The sequence below is a fragment of the Bubalus kerabau genome, chromosome 10 (genome assembly GCF_029407905.1).
Source record: "Bubalus kerabau isolate K-KA32 ecotype Philippines breed swamp buffalo chromosome 10, PCC_UOA_SB_1v2, whole genome shotgun sequence".
NCBI classification, from domain to species: Eukaryota; Metazoa; Chordata; class Mammalia; order Artiodactyla; family Bovidae; genus Bubalus; species Bubalus kerabau.
This window is the reverse complement of record NC_073633.1, coordinates 84166321-84192239: the sequence shown is the minus strand read 5'-3', so window position 1 is coordinate 84192239 and position 25919 is coordinate 84166321. Positions and strand designations below refer to the sequence as shown.

General features: G+C 39.0%; 2 protein-coding genes across 9 annotated transcripts in view; one reads left to right on the top strand and one right to left on the bottom strand.

The window, feature by feature from the left end:
* The first annotated feature begins 40 nt into the window (after positions 1–40).
* Positions 41–25607, top strand: ATP6V1D (ATPase H+ transporting V1 subunit D). Of its 2 annotated transcripts, XR_008699622.1 has the most exons (10): positions 41–218; positions 4735–4852; positions 5615–5694; positions 7624–7691; positions 8782–8826; positions 9745–9848; positions 10415–10481; positions 11873–11951; positions 15885–16081; positions 25487–25607. XR_008699622.1 is itself a non-coding variant. In XM_055538398.1 (9 exons), the coding sequence occupies exons 1-9, from the start codon at positions 178–180 to the stop codon at positions 16024–16026; spliced, it is 744 nt and encodes a 247-aa protein (XP_055394373.1). In that variant the 5' UTR covers positions 41–177; the 3' UTR covers positions 16027–16574. The 2 variants fall into 2 exon arrangements, 1 of the variants encoding a protein (XP_055394373.1); XM_055538398.1 differs by lacking the exon at positions 25487–25607 and having other exon boundaries at positions 15885–16574.
* PALS1 (protein associated with LIN7 1, MAGUK p55 family member) overlaps positions 19143–25919 on the bottom strand; it is a 79398-nt gene continuing 72621 nt past the window's right edge. For 6 of the 7 annotated variants that reach the window (XM_055538388.1, XM_055538390.1, XM_055538386.1 and 3 more), the window contains one exon: positions 19143–22135. In XM_055538388.1, the coding sequence (XP_055394363.1) occupies positions 21959–22135 (177 nt within the window). In that variant the 3' untranslated portion in view covers positions 19143–21958. Of the gene's footprint in view, positions 22136–23000; positions 25689–25919 lie in introns of those variants that run through there. The other variant, XM_055538392.1, reaches the window with a different exon arrangement.

Below are 25919 nucleotides of genomic sequence, written 5' to 3'. Positions count from 1 at the left end.
GCCCTCACGCGTACCGACAGGAAGGGGAAGTGAAGGCTGTATAGCCTAGCTTCCTCTTAGCAACGGGAGAGGGTCACGTGACACACCAGCTGACTTCGGTAGAGAAAGACTCAGAGGCTGGGTTGTTGCAGCCACGGTTGCCCGGCCAGGGACCCGAGCCGAACAGTCATCGTCAGAATGTCGGGCAAAGACCGAATTGAAATCTTTCCCTCGCGAATGTAAGTAAAAGAATGGAACGAGCAGGTGTTCAGGAACACCTGCCTGAGCTGCTGTCCCTTCATTACCCTGGAGCGGCGGGGCTCCTTGTATCTTGGGCCGATCCTGAGCTCTCAGGCCTCTGCCTGAGTCCAGGGCAAGGCTCCCTGACGAGCCCCTTTGCTCTGAATTGAACCAGACTGGACAGAGTCCAGCCCGAGCTGCTGACTTTTGTGGAGGTCTGCTGACTTCAGTCATTAATCGAGCCATTCATTCCACATTCCCTATTGATCCGGGCAGTGGATTTATATAACTGAATTGTCGCTACTGCTTCCAGAATAGAGCTCACAGTTCAGTGAAGATATAGACCAGGCGATGAAGTTTGATAAATGCTTTGAGAAGGGAAGTTGACTGCGATGTGAAGCAGGCCAAATCGGGGGGTTGAATCGCCCTAACGTGGGCGTCAGGTTCATCTTGACAAGATCCCCTGAAATGTCACAATGTGGTGGGAAGCTATCCCTGAATTTCTGAGGCGCTCATTTTGTTCCATCACCATTGCATCTCATTCCGTATTCATTATGTTAACATCGTCCATCTCATTGTAAAGTGGATAGAAGATTATGTACATTTACCACTGAACTGGGAACTCTCTCCAGCATGAGAGATGTCTTGATTGTTAATCGTCCACAGAAAATGTTGCTTGAATGAACCCATGCCCGTGGAATCTGTTCGGGTGTGGTCTCCTTTCTCTTTTGGTCTCACTTCTTCGGCAGGAGAAAATTTTGACGTTTTATCAAATGTGCCTAACAACGTGTGGAAGATAAAGATTGCTCTTATTTGCTCTCTCATTTTCCTCTTAACTCTTTTTTCGCTGAGGAGCAGAAATCACTTTTGGCTTTGGACAGTTGGGTCTTTTGATTTTGGCCCTATCTCTTTGGGTATGCGGTGTTGTTTTTCTTCTTCCTGACTTTTCTCAGAGAATCTGAGGACGGTTAAAATAAAAGTTTATTTAAACCCCAAACCTAGATTTCTGTCTCTTCGTGGGTTTTAATGAAATGAAGGGGCTTTTGTTTGGTTTTTACCTTATCTATTGACTTTCTAATAGCTGTTTGCCCTAGGTGGGAAGCAAGTCAGTTGTGGAGAAAGGCAGTGCTTTCGATTAAGATCAGGAATACCCTGGGGTTGTGAGGACTGTAGAACCCTCAGCACTTACGACCCTGACTCCATCCAAACCCCTGCACTGAGAGACCACCAGACTCTAGCTTGGTTTCTGGTAGCCTAAGATTGTGTTCCTAAGATGACTCCAGCACCCGGTAAAGTATCTACCCAAATACGCAACACCTTAGGCTCTGCCTCTGACCCCCCTTCCTTAATTGCTTGCTAGCAGACACAGTTGGCCTGATGGCATTTCCATTGCTCAACCTTTTGAAATTTTTCTCTTCTCCAAATTGTGTCCACTTACTCCTTTTAAAATGCCTAATCACCTGTGCACCATTGGAAAGGAGCTCAGCTCTTTCCCCTGCTGTCAGCAGTTACTGAATAATGTCTCTTTTCACCACTTTAATTAATGTCTGGCTGTGTTTATCTTTGGTGGTAGTCAGAATGTTAACATTTTGTTGTTGATGTTGATGACTAGGAGGTGAGAATACGCTTATTTGGGCTTAGACATGAATGATAGGTTTGGGGAGGTGACAATTTCTTGTTTGAGAGTGTTCAGCTTGCTGATTTAGAGGAAAGTCAGGTGCAGGAAGTAACTGCTCCTCTAAATATTTTCCCAAGGCCTATCAGCAGGTACTTTGTCATGCAGTCAGATGTCTTTGATTCAGCTGGAAGCAAAGTCATCGTCCTAGTTGAAGGTCAAGCATTTTTTGTAGGGCCGAGCAGCTTTGTAACTTATAAAAGAAGTTTTTTAAGAACTAGGCTAGAAAATGCACTAGTGATTTGTTTCAGACACTTTCACCTTATTGTAATATGCTGTAAGATGGCGCTGTCACCTACTTAGACACCAGAAAGCAAAAACAAGTTCAGAGTAGAAGCAAAAGAGGCATGAAGGATTCAGCGTCTGCAGAAATCAGTCACATCAAGGTTCTACTACATACTAACTGTAGGCCCTCGGGCAAATCACTCTTTGAGTTTCAAGAATTAAAATTTGTCTATTTCACCAGAAAAGAAATTATGCTATGCTATGCTAAGTCACTTCAGTCGTGTCCGGCTCTGTGTGACCCCATAGACGGCAGCCACCAGGCTCCCCCGTCCCTGGGATTCTCCAGGCAAGAACACTGGAGTGGGTTGCCATTTCCTTCTCCAGTGCATGAAAGTGAAAAGTGAATGCGAAGTCGCTCAGTCGTGTCCGACTCTTAGCGACCCCATGGACTGCAGCCTACTAGGCTCCTCCATCCATGGGATTTTCCAGGCAAGAGTACTGGAGTGGGGTGCCATTGCCTTCTCCGAGAAAAGAAATTAAATATAGATTAAAGTTAACATGAATTCACAAGCAGTTCACCTTTTTACTGTATACTTGCTGCAATCTGAAATACTAGGATTTGACTTAAATTTGGTTCAACTCTTTGAACCCAAATTCTGGTGGTTAGTGTCAACAATGTGGTATGTTAAATATACACAGTGGGGTGCATAGCTCCTACTCAGGCTGGAAACTGAACCAGCTTCACTTGGGTAGACCTCCAATGAGGCTAGTCAGTGCAATTTCAGCCACTAATAGCTAGTTTTTCAAAGACAGAACTGTTTGCCTGAGGTGGTTTATAATCTGTAGCTAAAGCAGTGTGGCATAGGTTGGAGTACAGAGGACTTAGGTTTGAGCCTTAGTTTGAGCCTTGGTTAAATCTCTAGAGTCAGAAATCTTGATCAGGTTCCTGCTCTGCCTGAGGTTCTCTGCTTCTTCACTGAGCAACTGTGGGAAAGTTGTTTTACTTTTCTGAACTTCATTTTCCTGTCCTGCAAGATAATGTCTAAAGCCCTTTCCAGCTACAGAATAGTCTTAGTAACCTTTGGCCTATGGTAGAAGATTCATAATCTAAGAATTTACCCAAAAGTTTAGTAAAAACTATTTTGCAGTTGATTATAACACCAGTCATATGAAACTATATCCCCTTAAATTTTTCTAAGTATGTCATGCAAACTATTATTGAATCTGACTACCCACTTTTTCTTCCTCATTATTGAATTTTATCTGGCATATGGTAGCAAGAACAGAAATGTCGGTTTTTGCTGTTGCTTTCTTGCCTTCAGTTTGGGGGTTTCTAATGGGAAAAGATTGGAATGAGGTAGGGAGACTTCAGTGGCTTGTCACTTCTCAGGAGTGTTTACTTATGTGTCATTTGTTACGTAGAGTCATTTACAAATTAATTAAGTGATTGGTAATGGCACCCCACTCCAGTACTCTTGCCTGGAAAATCCCATGGATGGAGGAGCCTGGTAGGCTGCAGACCATGGGGTCGCAAAGAGTCGGACACGACTGAGCGACTTCACTTTCACTTTTCACTTTCATGCATTGGAGAAGGAAATGGCAACCCACTCCAGTGTTCTTGCCTGGAGAATCCCAGGGACTGGGGAGCCTGGTGGGCCGCTGTCTATTGGGTCGCACAGAGTCGGACACGACTGAAGCGACTTAGCAGCAGCAGCAGTAGAGTCTTCATTGGTGATATCAAAACACTTCCATGCCACACTTTTAATGAAAAAAGTGAGAAATGATTATGGTATAAAATTCAGAAGGTAAAACAGTGTAGTAGTAAAGAATAAATCTGTTTTTTTCCATTTAAAAAGTAAATGCCTTATTTTTGAAAGGAAACTGTTACCAGTTTCTGTGAAAATTTCTAGAACTGTTCTCTGTATCTATATAAGCACATGTATCCCTTACTTTGTGTAACTAAGACAGTGTAATATTGGGAATACATGCGGATCTGCCTTACTGTTTTTTTTGTTGTTGTTGTTTTACTGGCTGCATATCATTCTGTTGTATGATGAACCATGATTTGTGGGACATTTGTTTCCACCCTTTTGCTATTACAAATAAGGCTGGAGTACTCATCCTTAACCTTGTACATGTTTTCGTGTATATGTGGGAGTTAGTGGCATAAGTTCCTTAAAGTGCAGTTGTTGGTCCTGAAGATAAGTGCATTTCAAAGTTTGCTATCTGTTAATGGACAGAATTTTTAAATCCTTAATGGAAACACATATATTGTTATAACTCACAAATCAAGTAAGTAAACAATGCTGACATCATAAAATAGGGCTCTTTATATGTTTATTTGATAAATACTAATTTATTTAATAAATAAATACTATTTATTTAATAAATACTAATTTATTACTTATTAAAGGATTGTTACATTTTATATAAAAAATACTTCTCACTTTTGGAACACTGAGGGTGGATATCTACAATACTGAGAAACCAGTTAAGCCTTTCAGCCACAAATGCTGTATATTCTTGCTCCCGTGACATCAACAGATAAAGCAGGGTTTTAACAGCATATTAGGGAAGTATTTTTATCTTAAATTTCCTTAACTTTGTTTACATAGGGCACAGACCATCATGAAGGCTCGGTTAAAAGGAGCACAGACAGGTCGAAACCTCCTGAAGAAAAAATCTGATGCCTTAACTCTTCGATTTCGACAGATCCTTAAGAAGATAATAGAGGTAGAATGAAGTTTGCTTAGAACTGTGTTTTAGAAGTATCTATGGAAAATCCAGCATGGCTGTTAATATTTTTCTTTCAAAACTAAAAATGCTGTTATAAATGTAACAAGTATCAGAAAGGTCATGAAATCAAATTCAGACTCTTTATTCTTGCCCCCAAGCCCCTCTTGATCTGTTCTGGCCCTTGCCTTCCCCTCTGGTCTCATTTGGAGCTTTTTTCTAACATCCAGTACTGGGACCTTTGCATTAGCTCTTCCCTCTGCCTCAAGTGCTCTTTCCCTTGTGTTCTTATAATTGCTCCCTCTGGCCTGTCTGGTGACTTTCTAACCCCTTGTCCCGTTTGTCTTCTCTTTCAAAAAAATTATTGGGTATCCTCAAACGTTACATCTTCCAGATTTATTTTAGAATCACTGTGACATTAGGATTTTGACAGCAGTATAGTGAATCTAAAAGAGTAATTTGAACAAATTGCCATGGACCCATTCAGGAATAAGGTAGGCCTTTCAGTAAAGATCTAGTTTTCAATTTTTTAGTGTCTTTATTGTAATATATTATAAAACTTACGATTTTGCCATGTTGTTAGTATCCATAATCAAACCTTTCAAGCAAAATTAGATGTGTTTATTTTATTGTTACCAGATCAATATTTACATGTACACCTGGTATGGAACACTGGTGGTGCTTAAAGGGACATGATTATGACCCCACCTTTCCCTGTATAAGAACTTGGGTTCAATCGGCTGTTGATTTATGCTTTTCCAGACTAAAATGTTGATGGGTGAAGTGATGAGAGAAGCTGCTTTTTCACTTGCTGAGGCCAAGTTCACAGCAGGGGACTTCAGGTAAAGTGGGATATTTTGAAAAACAAAGTGCCTTCATGTTCAAAATTTCATTTAAAGCCACTTTTAATTTATATACATATAAAAGCATTAAAGACAAATGAGATATAAGAATATTTCCACCACCTTAATGTACATTACCTGTTACATAGTTCTTTAGGCACAGGATACTTAATATTTTATTGTTGTTTTTGTTGTTATTCAGTCTCTTAAGCCATGTCCGACTCTGTGACCCTATGAACTGCAGTACACCAAGCACTGTCTCCCTGAGTTTTCTCAGATTCATGTCCATTGAGTCAGTGATGCCATCCAACCATCTCATCCTATGTCACCCCCTTCTCGTCTATTTTTTATAGTCTTTTTATTTTTTTAAACTAAATAAGGGCTTCCCCAGTGGCTCAGCAGGTAAAAAATCTACCTGCAAGGCAGGAGACACAGGAGACATGGGTTTGATCCCTCGGTCGAGAAGATCCCTTGGGAGGAGGAAATGGCAACCCATTCCAGTGTTCTTGCCTAAAAAAATCCCATGGACAGAGGAGCATGGAGGGCCACAGTCCATGGGGTCTCGAAGAGTCAGACATGACAGAGCAACTAAATGCTTGTGTGCACACACACAGAATATTGTATCATAAACGTTTCCTCATTTTCACACAGCTGCATAATCTTTCTCTAGATGTATGATAATTTGTTAATGTTTTCCTATAATGATGGGCCTTTGGGGTGATTTTCAGAATATTAGAAAGGTGCCATGAACATCTTTATATACTTATTTCTACTGAATCATTTCCTTAGGAAAATTTTTAAGAATGGAATTGATTGTTTAAAGAGCATGGACTTTATGGCATTTGTCAATGTATGCCTTACAAAGTGTACAAAATGGCTTAGTTACTGCTTTACATATGTTTAGATAACGTCATTCGATTCTCCCCATAAGCCTGTGAGGTAGACCAGGTGAGCACTGTAATTCTTAGTTTAAGTTCAGTCCTTTCCTGAAGTCAAATTACTGTTCGGGGCAGAAGTGGAAGATATTTTCAGGGTTTTTTATTTTAGTCTTTTTTACCAATAACACAATAACAATGTAATTCTTAGTTTAAGTTTTATTTAAGTTAAGTAACTTTATTTACTTTATTTAAGTTAAATAACCAATAACACAATAACAATGTAATTCTTAGTTTAAGTTCAGTCCTTTCCTGATGTCAAATTACTGTTCGGGGCAGAAGTGGAAGATATTTTCAGGGTTTTTTATTTTAGTCTTCTTTACCAATAACACAATGCCTCCATTCTTAGTTTGTGTTATCTAGGAACATTACCTATGGACAGTCTTACAGCTTGAAGGGCATGAGTCCTTTTGAAGTAGTAGACTTTAATGTTCACCAGTATTAGTAGGATAACGATTTGCATTGCCTTTTTCATGAGAGGGTGGGAATAAATAGTGTGTAAGTGGTATGTGAAAATGTTTTAGGGTGGTTATGGGGAAGACACTTTTATTTTGTGATGGTAACAAATGGGGAGTCAGGTGCAGCCAGATGGAAGTTAGATAGGTTCCAGGGTAAAGGAACTGAACTACTGCTCAGCCAAACCTGGAAGGTTTGATAGCAAACCCAAAAGGAAAGAAGGTCTTCTCCTAATTACATCAATGGAATGAAAATCCCTAAAGTCACATCCATGCACCACATCTCTGATTGAAAACTTAAGCAGTCTATGTACATTAAAACCATTCTTTGTATTCTTATGGTTAATGTTTGAATGTTGTTCATACTTCGCTCTCTGAGGCTGTCCTTTGGTAGTAGTGATTGTTTTCCTTTTCTGAAAAGACAATCATCAAAACGTAATTGTGAAATCTTGCTTATGTTGAAATACTTTATAGGTCCCTGCTGGTTTACTTCTCACTCTAAAGACGCAACTAAATCAAGGCCTTTTCTTTTTCTGCAGCACCACAGTTATCCAAAATGTAAATAAGGCCCAAGTGAAGATTAGAGCAAAGAAAGATAATGTAGCAGGTAACTTTTCAACCCTTTAAAACTCTTGGCAGAGAAAGATAACATTTTTAAATCAACCCATTTATATAGCAATTGGAGAAGGAAATGGCAACCCACTCCAATGTTCTTGCCTGGAGAATCCCAGGGACAGGGGAGCCTGTTGGGCTGCCGTCTATGGGGTCGCACAGAGTCGGACACGACTTAAGTGACTTAGCATAGCATATTTATATAGCAGGACTTCCCTGGTGTCTCAGATGGTAAAGCGTCTGTCTGCAATGTGAGAGACCTGGGTTCGATCCCTGGGTTGGGAAGATTCCCTGGAGAAGGAAATGGTAACCCACTCCAGTACTCTTGCCTTGAAAATCCCATGGACAGAGGAGCTTGGTGCAGGCTACTATCCATGGGGTCGCAAAGAGTCGGGCATGACTGAGCAACTTCACTTTCATTTATACAGCAAGATCTTAATGGCCCAGTTAATCTTTTCTTCTTAGACAAAGTTGATTGGCTTTACATGTTGAAACTGTTGTTAACTGGTGGTTGCCTGGGGATGGGGGTAGGGGAAATGGGGAGCTGGTCATTCAGTGGATATAAAATAAGTTATTAAACATAAATATACTCTACAGACCTGCTGTACAGTCTGTAGTTACAGTTAATAATTTGGTGTTCTACACTTAGAAACTTAAAGTAGATCTCATTTTGAGTATTCTTAACACACACATAGGAAAAGGGACACATCTTTTGGAAGTGATGGATATGTTTATCACCTTGATTGTGATGATGGTATTCATGGGTGTATGCATATGTTGTACTCATCAGAATGTACACATTAAATATGTGCAGGTTTTTACATTTTAAGTATACTTCAAAACTGAAGGGAAAAAAAAAACAAACATTGTAACAACCAGATCCCTTACTAAGGATAACTTGACTTTGGACTAGGAATGAACACTTAAGAAGGTAGGTTCCTAAATTGATTCCTTGAAACAAGTTATGATTCCAGGCAGTCTCTTGACTTTTGAATATTTCCTGAAAAAGGAACAGGAAACCATGGTTAAGAAGCCATACTTCAAGGACATGTTTTCGTGAATCCATATATGTTTCTGTTTAACAGGTGTTACGTTGCCAGTATTTGAACATTATCATGAAGGAACTGACAGTAAGTGTGAAACTTCTTATGTGCGTCTCTGGATTCTTCTAGTTTCTCTTTAAATGAACCTTATTCTGAACAATGATGATAGATAGATCTTATTAGAGTTCAGTAGTTCCAGTGTTGGTAAGCCTTCTTATCAGATACAGTTGGGACAATAGTTTATCAGTTAATCAAAAAAGTGGTATTGTGTGGAGTCATAAAACGTACATTGCTTAAAATACTTTATTTCCACCTAGAAATTTAGTCATTTCCAAATTTTAGAAATACAAAGCCTTGACCTTTCTTTGAGTATGAATCCACTATTAGACTTCCATGTTGTCTTTCTGCATACCACACCCATAATGCATTGTTTGTAATTTGCAGTTTGGGTCTCTTTGAATTCTTAGACACTGTGATACAACCTGAATGCTGAATCTTCCTAAACTTTTATAGCCAGCTCATCCTCAGTTTTTTATAACTTTCCACTTTTCCTACTTTGACAGCATGTTTTAGGTGGTAACACATCTTTGTTGAGCCTTTCCAAAGTAATCAGCTCTTTCTCATAGAAATAAAAAGATTCTTTCTTTAGCCCTCCTATTTAATTGGTTCACATAGAATATTTAGTACAGCTTGAATGAAGAAGCATTCTAGAGCATCACTTATGAATAGACTGTCACTGTGCTGGGGCATCAGGCAGCATAGTCTACAAGCTGGACATGTGAAGGTTAGTCAGCAGCTTCCCCTATAGTTATAATAGTGCCCCTGTGCAAATAGCAGCAGGCACGAGGGTTTGGGGGAGTGAAATGGGCACTTGGTGTGTGCATTGAACAGGGTCGCTAAATTTGTTTTTCTGTCTTTGGTATTAATTCTGACTTACCATCTTTTGGGAAGTTTATGGGGAAGAGTACGCTCTAAATGCAAATGTTGTCTGACTGGTTCTTTTAGGTTATGAACTGACTGGTTTAGCCAGAGGTGGGGAACAGTTGGCTAAACTGAAGAGGAATTATGCCAAAGCAGTGGAACTACTGGTGGAACTGGCTTCACTGCAGGTAAGTCCTGCAGTTTGATATCTAACAGTCACGTCGGGGAGATTCAGATCCTGAATCGAGGCATATTGCACTTAGTACTTTAAACTGTTGCCATGCCTGTGTGAAACAAGCCAGAAATGCCTTGATTTCTGAAATGGGGGCTTCTGCACCATTGTCCCTACTTTTTATCACTAACACAATGTTTGTGCAGTGGTATAGCTTCACTCTTGACTAGGTGAGAGCAGCAACAATCAGCACTGGATTTAAATGCATATGTTACAGGATTTATGCATGAAAGCCTTTGTTTCCCATTTGTGGTCAGTTAATAAGTGTCTAGGTCATTAGTGTATGATTCTTTTCCTCTTGCCATTTTTATAACTTCAGGTGAGTCTGAAGTAAATGAATTCTAATAGAATGGAAGTCATGTTAGCTCTGTGGAAACCTCATAAGACTTTTCTGTTTTCTAAGTATGTTGAGAAGTAGTATTCTTGGTTTCCAAATGTTTTCTACAAGTGCTGAGTGAAGGCCAGGGTATGATTAGGAAGAAAATTTTGAGCCTACGTTATTAATTTATCCTCTTATTTTAGACTTCCTTTGTGACTTTGGATGAAGCTATTAAGATAACCAACAGGCGTGTAAACGCTATTGAACATGGTGAGTTTAAGCTGCCCTTTTGTCCCCGCCTCCATCCTTGTCTCAGACCTTCTAGGACTCAGGCACTGGCTGCCTGCTGAGTAAGATGTTGCCCCTGTCCACAGTGAGAAGGGCAGAGCGTCAGTACAGATAAGTGTTCATCAAACAGAAAAATAAGACATTTTAAATCTTACAGTACCTTGAAAAATACAGTAGTATAGTGCAACAGCTGGCATCGAGTGAACAGGCAGGAAGAGTTACTAACTGGAGGAGAATGGGTAGGTGGGAGATGGATCATCAGCAGTAGCAGGCGGAGGACAAGCTGATTTCACTCAAGCCTGATGTTGATGGCACAGGTTCCTTGCTGGATTGAATTCCGTCTGCTCTTGAAAAAACGATCCAGTGGTGTTTAGGGAGTGCTGTACCAGCTACAGCAATCACTGCTTTTACACTGGCTTCCAGAAATCCTGGGCTTGAAATACACTGTGCTCCTGTACTCTGCAGCACTGTACGGTACAGTACACAAAAATACAACCCCACGCATGCATGTGACAACGTACGTAGACATGTGAGCGCACGTTTGTATTTTTGGAAGTTCACAATGTGAAAGTTCTTATGTAGAGGACTTACTGTATTTAACTTTAAATCTTTCTTAGGCCTTATCTCCTATTCTTGATTTCTCAAAATTAAGTTTTCCTATTGTATGCCTTTATCCTCCATCTCTCTTATTTCATTATTTTAAAACTATGACTCCTTAATGTTGCCAAAGTACTTTTTCCTTAAAAGGCTCAGTTTTCATTAAAGAAACGTCTGTTTAATTTTAAGGTAAGAAAGTAGCAAACTTTGAGCAACAGGGAAATTATTTTGCTTGGGATCTGTTAGTGTTAAAGAGGAAGTTATCTCATTTTTTAAAAACTCAAAACATATTTCCTGACTGCTTGCTTGTGCCAGCCTCATGCCTGGAATTGCAAGCAAAACAAAATGGGTTAAGTTCCAATTCGCAAGGAGCTCACATTCTAGAAGCAGAATAAAGAAATTCTGTGTAAAGTTGAACCTATGACTGACACAAAATTCAACTTACTGTACTCCCTCTGTTCAGTGTTTAGATTGCTGTTATATTTAAAATAAAATTTGTGGTTCAGTGTTATATATTCATATAAATTCAGTATATGCAGTGTTGTATATATCATGGCCCAGTGTTGCCTGTGCATAGAAAGACAGTACAGGACACATACCAAAATATTTATAATAGTTAACCCAGGATGGTGGGATTATACTGCATTTTACTTTTCTGTTTTTGTGTTTTGCATTAAATGTACATTTATGGTTAAGTAACTGTTGTACACAAATGAGCACTGGCAATTTAAAAAGAGGTTTGAAGTTCTGACTACATATATACTTTTAAACCCTAGTCATCATTCCCCGGATTGAACGTACCCTTGCTTATATCATCACAGAGCTGGATGAAAGAGAGCGAGAGGAGTTCTACAGGTTTGTTGGATTTGGAAGTTTTTGGTCATTTTTTGTTTTTCCATATTCCAAAGACTTGATTTGCTGAGAAACTTGCTGGCTTATGTTCTTTAGAATTAGCACAACTTGTGTTTTATTCTGGTAAGAAGCAAGAGATGATATTGCCAAAGGCTGTGGAGACCAATCTGTGCCAAGTTTTGCACATAACTAAAATGTGGTGTCTCTGAAAACATAGGCCTTTCAGAGAAACTAGAAATAGTGTTGATAATTCTTTCAAATGGAAGTGATTATGTGGGTGTCTCACGAGGGGAGGCTTCCCTGGTGGCTCAGCAGTAAAGAATCTGCCTGCAATGCAGGAGACTCGGGTTCGATCCCTGAGTTGGAAAGGGACCCTGGAGGAGGGTGTGGCAACCCACTCCAGTATTGCTGGGAAAATCCCATAGACAAGAAGCCTGGCAGGCTGTAGGCTAACATTTAAAGCTGCTATTGTTGTTCAGTCACTTAGTCATGTCCAACTCTTTGCAACCCCGTGGACTGCAGCACACCAGGCTTCCCTGTCCTTCACCATCTCCCGGAGCTTGCTCAAATACATGTCCATTGAGTCACCAATGCCATCCAGCCATCTCATCCTCAGTCATCCCCCTCTCCTCCTACCTTCAAATATTTTCAAGCATCAGGGTCTTTTTCAGTGAGTCAATTCTTCGAATCAGTGGCCAAAGTATTGGAGTTTCAACTTCAGTATCAATCCTTCCAGTGAATATTCAGGACCAGTTTCCTTTAGGATTGACTGGTTTGATTTCCTTGCAGTCCAAGGGACTGTCAAGAAGAGTCTTTTCCAACACCACTGTTCAAAAGCATCAGTTCTTCAGTGCTCAGCCTTCTTTGTAGTCCAGCTCTCACATCCATACATGACTCTAGGAAAAACCATAGCTTTGATTAGATGGATCTTTGTTGGCAAGGTAATGTCTCTGCTTTTTAATACTATTGTCTAGGTTTGTCACAGTTTTTCTTCCAAGGAGCAAGTGTCTTTTAATTTCATGGCTGCAGTCACCATCTGCAGTGATTTTGGAACCCAAGAAAATAAAAGTCTTTCATTATTTCCATTGTTTCCCCATCTATTTGCCATGAAGTGATGGGATGGGGGGATGCCATGATTTTTGTTTTTTGAATGTTGATTTTTTTAAGCCAGCTTCTTAAATCTCCTCTTTCACTTCCATCAAGAGGCTCTTTAGTTCCTCTTCGCTTTCTGCCATAAGGGTGGTTTCATCTGCATATCTGAGGTTATTGATATTTCTCCCTGCAATCTTGATTCCAGCTTGTGCTTCATCCAGCCTGGCATTTTGCATGATGTACTCTTCATATGAGTTAAATAAGCAGGGTGACAATATACAGCCTTGACATACTCCTTTCCCAATTTGGAACCAGTCTGTTCCATGTCCTAATTGTTGCTTCTTGACCTGCATATAGATTTCACAGGAGGCAGGTAAGGTGGTCTGGTATTCCCATCTCTTTAAGAATTTTCCACAGTTTGTTGTGATTTTCACAAAGGCTTTACTGTAGTCAATGAAGCAGAAGCAGATGTCTCAAGCAAGAGATGGAATTTTCTTGGTTTTTCTGTGATCCAACATGTGTTGGCAATTTGATCTCTGATTCTTCTGCCTTTTCTAAATCCAGCTTGAACATCTGGAAGTTCTTGGTTCATGTACTGTTGAAGCCTAGCTTGGAGAATTTAGAGCATTACTTTGCTAGCGTGTGATATGAGTGAAATTGTGCGGTAGTCTGAACATTCTTTGGCATTGCCTTTCTTTGGGATTGGGATGAAAACTGACCTTTTCCAGTCCTGTAGCCACTGCTGAAGTGTCCAGATTTCCTGGTATATTGAGTGCAGCACTTTAACAACATCATCTTTTGGGATTTGAAATAGCTCAGCTGGAACTCCATCACCTCCACTAGCTTTGTTCGTAATGATGCTTCCTAAGGCCCACTTGACCTCACATTCCAGGATGTCTGGCTCTAGGTGAGTGATTACACCATCATGGTTATCTGGGTCATTAATATCTTTTTTGTATAGTTCTTCTGTGTATTCTTGCCACCTGTTCTTAGTATCTTCTGCTTCTGTTAGGTCCATACGGTTTCTGTCCTTTATTGTGCCCATCTTTGCATGAAATGTTCCCTTGGCATCACTGATTTTCTTGTAGAGATCTCTAGTCTTTCCCATTCTGTTGGTTTCATCTATTTCTTTGCATTGATCACTTAGGAAGGCTTTCTTATCGCTCCTTGCTATTCTTTGGAACTCTGCATTCAGATAGGTATATCTTTCCTTCTCTCCTTTGCCTTCAGTCTCTTCTTTTCTCAGCTGTTCGTAAGGCCTCTTCAGAAAACCATTTTGGCTTTTTGGATTTCTTTTTCTGCGGATGGTTTCAATCATTGCCTCCTGTACAGTGTCATGAACCTCCATCCATAGTTCTTCAGGCACTCTATCAGATCTAATCCCTTGAATCTGTTTGTTACTTCCACTGTATAATCGTAAGGGATTTGATTTAGGTCATACCTGAATGGCCTAGTGGTTTTCCCTACTTTGTTCAATGTAAGTCTGAATTTTGCAATAAGGAGTTCATGATCTAAGTCACAGTCAGCTTCTGGTCTTATTTTTGCTGATTGTATAGAGCTTCTCCAGCTTCAGCTGCAAAGAATATAATCAGTCTGATTTCAGTATTGACCATCTGGTGATGTCCATGTGTAGAGTCTTCTCCTGTGTTGGAAGAGGGTGTTTGCTATGACCAGTGCATTCTCTCAACAAAATTCTATTAGCCTCTGCCCTGCTTCATTTTGTACTCCAAGAGCAAACTTGCCTGTTACTCCAGGTATCTCTTGACTTCCTACTTTTACATTTCAGTCCCCTATGATGAAGAGGACATCTTTTTTGGTGTTAGTTCTAGAAGGTCTTCATAGAACCGTTCAACTTCAGCTTCTTCAGTGTTACTGGTTGGGGCATAGACTTGGATTACTGTGATACTGAATGGTTTTCCTTGGAAACGAACAGAGATCATTCTGTCATTTTTGAGATTGCACCCAAGTACTGCATTTCAGGCTTTTCTGTTGACAGTGAGGGCTACCCCATTTCTTCTAAGGGATTCTTGCCCACAGTAGTATATATAATGGTCATCTGAATTAAATTTGCCCATTCTGGTCCATTTTAGTTTACTGATTCCTAAAATGTTGATGTTCACTCTTGCCATCTCCTATTTGACCACTTCCAGTTTACCTTGATTTATGGAACAATACATACCACATAGGTGGTATGCAGGGGTCAGTGTGCCAGGTTCAGAGAAGTGCAAAATAAGTGAAGGCAAGCCGTGACTGTCTTGGACCTTGAGTAGCATTTGATTATGATTTATAATCATCATTATTAAAATTTAGTTCTTCAGTTGGTATGCAGAGTTGTGGTAATCCAAATTGAATGATTCAGAATTTTAATGTCTGAATACTCAATATCATCACATGAATGTCAAAGTTTATTCACCCTGAGATAGGAGCTTTTGCAGTCAGTTATTAGCTTAAAATGTGTGTTAAAGTGTTAGTCGCTCAATCATATCCAACTCCTTGAGACCCCATGGACTATAGCCCACCAGGCTTCTCTGTCTATGGGATTCCCCAGGTAAGAATACTGGAGTGGGTTGCCGTTCCCTTCTCCAGGGGATCTCCTCGACCCAGGGATTGAACCCAGGCCAACTGCAGCACAGGCAGATTCTTAACCATTTGAGCCACAAATGTTCAACATCAAGTCTTTTAAAAAAAAAAAGGGCCATAATATATTACCAAAATTGAAATTAATAAAGACAGAATTTTGTTTGACTTTGTAAGGTGTTTATTATCCTTGTTACAAAACTAGAAGAAATCAATTCCACTTAGTACCAAAACATTGTTCAGAAAATTCCCTCCTTTATCTTACAGGTTAAAGAAAATACAGGAGAAGAAAAAGATTCTCAAGGAAAAGTCTGATAAGGACTTGGAGCAACGGAGGGCAGCTGGAGAGGTGATAGAGCCTGCTAATCTCCTGGCTGAAGAGAAGGATGAAGATCTTCTGTTTGAATAAGCTTTCCTGCTCTGGTTCTTTCAGAAGACCTAACATGTCACCATTTTAATTCATGGTGTGTAGGTTTGTTGTGTGGCTATTTATTTTTTGGCTTAAGAATTTCACCAGTTGTAAAATTTCCCTGAATGTCTGTTTATGGGATCTACCTTTGCAGAATCATAATTAAGCAACAATTAATCACCAATGAAATTTGTAGAACCTGTCCCAAAACCTGTAGAATTTATGCTGCAGAAGTGTCGCCCTACTTCAATTATACATCTGTTACAAGTCATCTGCTTACCGAGCATAATACGAAAATCCCTTTAGGAAGCAGTAGTGCTGGCCTGCTACTCCGGAGCGCCCTTTGTTCCTGCCTGCTCACACACCTTGGTACCACTGTCTGGGACTGCTACAGCCCTTCTTGTGTTAGTTACTATGGGACGCCTCTCCTTAAGCTTTAGGAAAACCTTCACTTATTTTTCCTTGAATAACAGGTCTCTGGTCTGTCATGGGAACAGTTCTGCCAATTCAAATGTGACTACGGTATAAACAGTAAAATGATTTAAAAATGAGTTGTTCCTTTTTTAATGAATTTACTGTTAAGAGTAAGTTGTGTTCTTATGCTCAGATTGGCACATGGGATTGGCATTCAAAAAGAGCTTCCTCCACAGACATGTATGAAGTGGGAGTCTGCCTTCCTCCATCCTTCAGATTTCAGTGTTTTACTTACAAGCTTACTGAAATGATTGTTGAATTTTGGGGTACTGATAAATACATGATTGCCAGAGAGTTTGGAGAGCTTATTGATATTGCTATTGCTAATCTAAGAAAAAAAATACTAATTCCCATTTGAGAGTAATATGGCTGTATCAGGTGATGGAGGTTTTTAGTAGCTTGATTTGGTGTGAGTCATCCATGATTATTCAGGCTTTCCTGCACTCAGTTCCAAGGGTTTTTTGACATGATTGGCCATGGAGCAATTTTTGGTTAATGAAATTACAACACTAGCCTTAATAGTATTGTGTTTAAATCAACTGGTATCACAGCCTAGGCTTTTAAAAGCATGTTAGTCACTCAGTCATGTCCGACTTTGCGACCCCATGGACCAGGCTCCTCTATCCATGGAATTCTCCAGGAATTCTACTGGGGTTAAGTAGCCATTCCCTTCTCCAGGGCATCTTCCCAACCCAGGGGTTGAATCCAGGTTTCCTGCATTGCAGGTGGACTCTTTACCATGAAGCCCCTGTTGGCTTTTAAATTAACCAAGTAATTTTGTGAACATTTAACACCTGCTACAAAGCAACTTAGTTGTGCCAGTTAGAACCTTGTTTATATCATCACAACAACCATAAGAGGTACATATTATTTTAATCCCATGTTTCACAGGAAATTTTGAGGCATAAGGAGCTTGAGTGGTCCTAGATTAGAAAGCTAGAAAGTGGTGAGTCCCATTTAAATCCAGGTAATCTAAGTTCAGAATTTTTATATTCTTTTTTGCCTCTCCTACATTTAAAATCTGGGGTAAAGGTAACACATAAGGCCTGTCCTGGAGAAGCTGATATTTAGGAAATCCTGCTGTTACCTACAAAATAAAATCTCAGACTCACTGTAAATTGGGAAACTAACAATCAAGTATGTAAGTCTTGAAAATAGGTTTAATGATGAACTGCCTAATATGTAATCTTCCCAATACCCTAGTGCATGCAAGTTAAATTGCTTCAGTCGTGTCCGACTCTGTGAGCCTACGGACTGTAACTTACCAGGCTGGTCTGTCTGTGGGATTCTCCAGGCAAGAATACTGGAGTGGGCTGCCAACCCTCTTCCAGGGGATTTTCCCCACCTAGGGATCAAACCCTAGTTTAAGTCTCCAGCACTGGTAGACAGGTTCTTTACCACTAGCATCACTTGCAAAGCTCCTGCTGCTGCTAAGTTGCTTCAGTCGTGTCCGACTCTTGTGCGACCCCATAGACACCAGCCCACCAGGCTCTGCCGCCCCTGGGATTCTCCAGGCAAGAGTACTGGAGTGGGTTGCCACTGCCTTCTCCGTGCGAAGCCCCTAGTGAAGTATAAATACCAATCATTTCCATTTTGCAGGTGGAATGCAGAGCAAATGTATCTTGACTTTAAGAGCCTTGAATCTTAAGTGGTATGTATGCTCTGTGGGAGGCAGAAATTAGTGGAAAAGTTGATGCAGAGAGCCAATTTTAGTGGTTTCATTTAGGTTAAACATATTAACTTTAAAGCACTGAGCTAGAGAAGTACCCTCGGTTTTTCCTGTGGCTTCATCAACCTTTGTTACTTACTGGCCTTGGCTAACCTCCCTTACAAAAGTACAGATGATTTTATGGTTTAGCATATTTTTAAAAAATATTTTTTCTATGTGGACCATCTTTCTTAAATCTTTTATTGAATTTGTTGCAATATTGCTTCTATTTTATGTTTTGGTTTTTTGGCCAGCAGGCATGTAGGATGTTCGCTCCCAACCAGGGATTGAACCTACACACTTCCTGCACTGAAACGTGCAGTCTTCACTGCTGGACCACCAGGGAGTCCCACTTCAGCATACTGACAGTAGTGGACAGATGGTTTGTTGTGTAGGGTTGGGTGATCTGAGCTGTTGGGAAAGGGAGGCAGGCGATCAGGACTAGGAATGGAAAGTGGGGCTGGGGTAGCAAGGTGTGTATGTGTGACACTTTTTGGTATATGACTGGCCTCCTTTGGGAGATACAGAATAGGTATAGGAAAGGAGGAAGGCTAAAGATTTGAGAAATGAGTATTTGTCAACAACTCATCCTACCCTCAGTGTTCTCAAGTCCATGGTTGCATGTAGTGGAATTTGCCTGTCTTACATATCTTCTTCCTCAGAAAACTTTTAGAGCTTCCAGCTTTAAGTTGTCTATCTTTAATATAGTTTAAATAAACAATTAAGGAAACAGAACCTACATTTGTGCCAATAGGGGGCACTCTTCCACTGTGAAAAATAAAACCTATTTTGTGTTTTACCCAGAGGTTCCAATGGACTTGCTAGCAAAACCTGAAGACAGGTGGGTTGTTTTAGTTGTGTTGAAACCTTGAATGGCAGAGGATATAAGCATACAAGAGAAAGTAGTCAGTGGCTTTTAAAATTTGAAACATAATTTTACTTTTTTATTTTTACATTATGTTGTGCAGTATTACATCTCAAAATAACAGAGTGCAGATAAAGGCAAGGTAAAGTAGAAAGGAAGATTAACAACAGGTGTCAAAAAAGTTACCTTTATTAAGGCTAAATCCCTGGTTTATATTTTCCACACACATTCACAAAATTACATTCAAATTATTCCTTAGGCCATGAGAAAAGGAAAAAAAAAATCCAGATATTAGGTTTTCATAGAAAGCAAATCTGGATTAATCTAAAAACTATTCTCCTTTCTATTTGTTCTGACTTAAGAAAATTTAGTAAAGGAAGGTTATTTTCTTGTTTGAACTAATGTGCATTTCATTAGCTATTGGTATGGTTCCTATTAAGTGGTTAAGACCTCCCCGACACTGGGGTCTCCAATCAGAAGCACAGAAGGCCAGGAAATAGAATTGGCCAGAGTGGTATACAGCACAGTTAGGTAAGGAGCAAGGTTTTTTCTATTTTCTTTCAAAGAAGTCAGCAACAACTCAGTTTTCACTTTGGAGGGGCTGGGAAGAGTACCAGCACATCCATATCACTGGGACTGAAGAAAGTGTGGGACATAAACATTTCCTCTATCACTGCTGATGAGGAAGGAGAGAATTACATAAGATTTCACTGACCCCTAAAATACCTCATCACCTTAGACTTCTAAGAGTGCACTATGGCATGGCACATGCCTCGGCAGGGTCCTTGAATCTGCTTGTTAAAGCCATGCCCGAGTCCACAGCGCGTGGCCCTTGCGTGGCCCGTGGTCTGCAGGCTAACTAGGAGACTAGCATGGTAGCCACTTACTGACACCACCTAAAATCTCAATTCTAACCTGACTGAAACTACAAACATTTTAGGCCTTAGGGTTGAAAACAGTTGTCAGATATGCTAAGCAGCTCACAAAGTTCCACAGACTACCTTTCATTCCTAAGGAGAAAGTAAATTGGGAAAGTGAAAAGATTTAATACAGTCCTTTGTTTTCATTGCTGAAAATCACTGTGACCTTTGCATTTTCCTGCCATAAACTGGAGTGTTTCAGACCTGAAGAGACAGTATGTATGGCATTCCTTCCCTCAACCCAGGAATGTTACTTTCTTCTAAGGAACATTATTTCTGCATAAGACATACTCTACAGCCAACTCTGAGGCCACACAAAGTTGAACAGAAAAAGGCTACATATAAACAGTCTACATTTGTTCAAATAGTATTATGCAAAAGAGAAAAACTCAAATACATACATGACACCAAGACAAACTACTCATTAAAAACAGTTGCTTATGTTAATAAGTGACAATTCAATATTATTCCAGTGTTTAGCTTTGGAAACAGAATTGTTGTAGCTGTAGTCATCATAAAAATAAAATCAAGACATTCACATTTGAGGTTGTTTGTCACACACCACACCATCCCCTAAACCTGGAAGAGACTACAAATTAACTTTCCATGCCAATTACAGAAGTTGACTTTTAAAGCTTCAAGCTATAGAGACAGTATGAAAATCCCATTAGCTTAAATGTTTTATGATTTAGCTTGTTGCATTCTGGTCATAAGAGGCAGACTTTTTTTAGGATAAAAACCTATTTCTATATGCTTAACTTTTCCCCTGCAGTGTTCTTTTCCTAAAATGTTCAAATGACTTTCAGGTCATCTTTTCCTTCTGATCTCAAAGTCAATTGTCATGTCATTTCTCTCATATAATTTTATTCCAATGTTGAACAAGTGTAATTAATGACCATTTGTCAATCTATTAAATATTAGTATACAGTACAGCAGCTATATTGATCACAGAATTCCAGTTTATTACCTACATATATAACAGTCATCAAATTATACTGTGTTCATATATAAAATGCAAAAACCGTCAAATGTGCTATGTCCTCTCATGTATGTAAAAACCTGCATCTTGAGGAAGAAACTTTTAATAATCAACACAGTTTATATGAATATCTGCCATTCATAAAAATATAACTTATACATTCTATTGTACTATGCAGATCAGGAAAAGGAAGTTACCAAATCAGTTGTGACAATTTAAGATAAAAATTCAAAGACTCATTATACCTTTAAAAAGATCAGCATATGTTGTCTATGTTTTAGATCAGAGTCTGCAGTGAAGTCTGATCCACAAAGTTTGAGCTAAAAAATTGGTGCTTCTAATGGAATGTTTTTCAGAATTAAAAGACATATAAATGAATTCAAGGCTAACAGAGTAGCTCCAGACCAAAGTGGCTCCATTTTTTAAGAAAGTAAAGTCGTTCTGATGACTAAGCCAGTCTTCTAACCAAATCCTGTCGTCTTGCCCAGTGCACGGCACAGTTCCCCCTCCCTCCCATATTCTCATGAAATCATTTAAATTAACTGTTAAATAACATCTATTTACTGCAGTGTGAAACACGGACCATTGTGTATATATACACGTTTTTGTGGAAATATGACTAGGCAGAAAAGATTTGGTTAGATGAAAACAGAATTAAAAGGCTTTTACCATGTATAAACCAGAACGGCTCTGTTGAAAACTTCCATTTAAAATCCCCATCTGAGGCAAGAACCTCTAAAGCCAGGTACAGAGAGACAATAAAGATATTTCTATTTGTTCTGACTTAAGAAAATTTAGTAATTTGTTAACAGCAGTTAACAAATTGCTTAAGGGGATTTTCTTTTCACTAATTCAAGATCTAAGAACATGCCTACAGTTTACACTGCCTGCCACCTTCTCAGAGACGTGCTCAAGTATCAGGGCTATCTTCCTATGGGCAGTCTGCCAGGTCAAGTCCAGTCCTGCTACAGAATGAATGTTTTCCTTCACCTCAGCCAAGTGGATGGCACCCACTGAGGTTCAGTATCAAGTTTGTTAATCAACCTAAGCAGTTCCTGATAGGCTTTATCAAGATCTGAGTTCACAATTGCTGTGTCAAAGTAGTGGCCATTGTTCTGCTCCATCTCTCTAGTCTTCTCAATGATTTCTCTCAACTCTTCAGGCTGCAAAGAAAAGATGAAAAACTATGAGGTAAATCACCCCAACTTCACAATGAGTCAGAGATGGGTGAAAAACAAGATGGGTGAAAAAAAAGCCTTAACATACTGCTTTCCTTCTGTCTCTCAAAATACTCAACTTCAGAGCTCCTCCCAAACCCTGTCATGGCCACAGAGATTCCCTTTGCTTTGGCCTCTTGAGCACGCTCACTGCAAGTCATCTGTGACTCAGTATAACGTATATAACCTAATTATGGGCTTCCCTTGTGGCTCAGCTGGTAAAGAATCCGCCTGCAATGTGGGAAACTGGGTTTGATCCCTGGGTTGGGAAGATTCCCTGGAGAAGGGAAAAGCTGCCCACTCCAGTATTCTGGAGAATGCCATGGACTATGTAGTCCATGCAGTCGTGAAGAGTTGGACACAACTGAGTGACTTTCATTTTCTTTTCATAACCTATTTATACCGCTTTGTAGGTTTTATGTGTTTCTGTCTTATCCACAAGAGGCTTCAAGAGCACAGACTGTTAACTCTGAATTCTTTACAGACGCTCATTTTCAAACATTTAAGGTCGTCATAACCTCTTCCTAAAACGTCTTCTGTAACAGAGTGAACTTTTCTGGCAGGACCCTAAATATCACCTATTCTGGCTCTTATAAAGAGCCCCTGCCTTTTATATCTGTTGTAGAGTTTAAAAGAGTAAAACCACGAGAAAAGGATCAATAGAATGGGTATCTTTTTATGAAAACATGCTGGAAATCCAAGATTTTAATAATCTAGGTTTTTTTGGGAAATAGTTTAATACTTTAAGTTGATAGACAATTTCAATACACAAAGGAAGTCTTTAAGATGCAAAAACAAGTATCCTAAGAGAGTTTGGGAAGCCAAATAGAAGCAGGCTACTTTAATATGTAAAGGAAACAAGTGTTTTCACAGACAAGCAGATGGCAAGGTAATATGCAAAACTTATCCCGAACCCCTCTGATGATCAAACACAGGTGTCCAAGAAAGTGAAACTGCCCCCAAAGCGCCCCGTCAATGAAGAGAACTAATTAAATACCCAATGTCTCAGCTATAGAGGCCATACATCAAAAATATATTGGACCCACAAAATCAAGCAATTTATATCATTCAACCAGTCAAACTTTTATAACAGTAGGAAAACATACTAAAAATACAATAGCTCTGGCTTGTCCTGAATTGGTTTCTTGTGTGGCTCTAATTTTCATTCTGGAATGTTGTGCAGCTGGCTCTGGCACACAGAATCCTTTGTTTCCCAGCAGGAAGCTACTACACCATTGTAATTGAACACACTGTGATGTTCTGGTCACAACTTATGTTTACCCAAAGCTCAAGGTTACTGAAAGAACATTCTAGAACTCAAAAGAGAATCTAAACTTTGTGTTACTAGATTTGAAATGTTATTAAGCTGCACATCTTACATAGATTCACATGAGTATCTAATCCTAAATTTTTCCTTATCAAACTGAAGTATTTTATCTTTTGCCAAAAATGACTTATATAATTTATTTGGTACTTTTAATTATTTTACAGTTCACGACGAAATTGAAACAAAATGATTTTGCTCATAAAATCTTTGGCCTGAAAAAATTATCTATAGGCAAAACTGACCATAATAATTCACACTATTAGTTTACCACTCTTAAGACCCCATTATAGCAAAACCAGATTCAGAATGTAACAAGATAACTGATTAAGTTGTGTATTCAGTGAAGAACACCATTACTTTCTTAGCTAACACTATTTCACAGAGTTAAAATTTAGGATCAGTTTTTACTTAACACTTCTATTGTGTGATAAGCATTATTAATTACCAAAGGAGATAAAACATAAAAAGCAATCAGATACATCACCCTTTACCCAACAGCTGCAAAATATACATTCTTACTGGTGTGCAGCAACATGCGCCAAGACAGAACAGATACTGGGTCATAAAATAAGGCTCAACAAAATTTGAAAGACTGACATCTTACAGAATATGTTCTCTTACCACAGTGGAATTATACAACAATAAAACGTTCTAAAATCTCCAATGGGGGAAATTGGATACTTCTAAATAACCCATGGATTAAAGAAAGAAAATGACAGGAAATTAGGAAATATTTCTAACAAAATGATAATTAAAAATATATAATTTATTAGAAAAGAAGGTTTAAAAATCATGTTTTCTTCAGAAACTAGAGCAAGTGCAAATTAAAGCCAAAGTAAGTATAAAGAAAGAATAAAAATAAGGTAACTCAATGAAATGGAAAACAAACAATAAAGAAAATTAACAAAGAAAAAGGCTTCCAACTTTTTTCTAAAGTGTTTTGGTTATTCTTTAAAATTTCCACACAAATCCTAAAACAACCTTCAATTTCTACAGAAAAGCCCACTGTGGTTTTTTTCCTGACCCAATAACAGATTTCTTGAGATACAGTTTATTCACAATTCACCCATTTAATGGTGAACTGCAACCAATTCAATGGTGGACTCATACAGTTCACTCACTTAAAATGTACAATTGAACAGTTTTTTGTAGTCACAGAGAAGTTGTGCAATCAATACCACAATCCATTTTAGAACATTTTCCTCACCCTCCACTCTCCATGCCCTGTTCTCCTTCCCCTAAAACCTCATAGTCATTAGCAGCCACTCCCATTTTCTCCCATCCCTCAGCCCTAGGCAAGCACTAATCTACTTTTGGTCTCCATAGATTTGCTTATTCTGGATATTCCAAATAATGGAATCATGTCAAATATGGTCTTTTGTGACTGCAAAAATGAAAATGGAGTGAAACACTACTTTAACCAGCTGGCCTACTTAGTCTATAACAAAGCAACCGAATTATGTTGAATATAAAGGATGGGAAGTCCCTGAAGTCTAAGACATTGAAAAATAAACACCATATAGGTTGAATAACAAATCTTTTTCTAGAGTAGAAAAAGATATCCTGGGAAGGAACAAAGAAGGCTGGTGGATGTGGTCAATAGTCAAAAACCAAAGAAAAGGAGAGGTGTGATGTTGTGACTTCTGAGGAGATTTGAGGGAGGAGTAGTAGTATGTATTTTTATGGAGAAGGAAAAGGCAAATGAAATGAGCTCTAAGCGATTCCTTTAAAAATAGAACCATTTAGGAAATCTGCAAAGAACAAGGAAGAGTATTTGCTACTGTGATATAGCATGTCACTTGATGGTTTTCATATAATGTGTTTAAAATGTCAAATAAAATATCAATGCTTTGATTAATATATATCACTATATTATCATTTAATTTTTAGTACCATTTGGTATAATATGGACCACCTCAACCTCACTCAGCATCTAATATAAGATAATTTTAAAAAATTTTCCATTTCAGATCATATGAAAAGATCAAATGCAGAAGACAAACAGAACATAAAATTTCAATCAGAAAAAAGAGGAGAAAGGCAAGAGCACTCAACTTGGATCCTGGCATATATGGAATATCTGCAGAAAATGTGGGTAATCCCTAAGGATCTGCTGAGAATATTTGGTGGTGGAGCGGGTGTCATCTAATCCTTGTTAGAAATAACATGGATCTGTGTGAAGAAGACATGGAAGTTTTAAGAAATCAGAAATAACATTTATCTGTGTGAAGATGACGGAAGTTTTAAGAAATGTCAAAGGCTACCATACATTTGGAATAATAACAGGAACTGCATGCAGAACAAGAGGAGCCCTTGCTTTGGAGAACTGCCTAAATGCAACCAGAGGCAACTGTGGCAGTTTTGGGGAAAGTGACATGGCAGAAAGAATAATCAGTTTGAAAG

Coding starts and splice junctions, on each gene's coding strand:
- ATP6V1D (XM_055538398.1), top strand. CDS start 178: ATGTCGGGCAAAGACCGAATTGAAATCTTTCCCTCGCGAAT. Junction 7,692..8,781: donor AAAGAAAGATAATGTAGCAG/GTAACTTTTCAA, acceptor TCTGTTTAACAG/GTGTTACGTTGCCAGTATTT. Junction 10,482..11,872: donor TGTAAACGCTATTGAACATG/GTGAGTTTAAGC, acceptor TTTAAACCCTAG/TCATCATTCCCCGGATTGAA.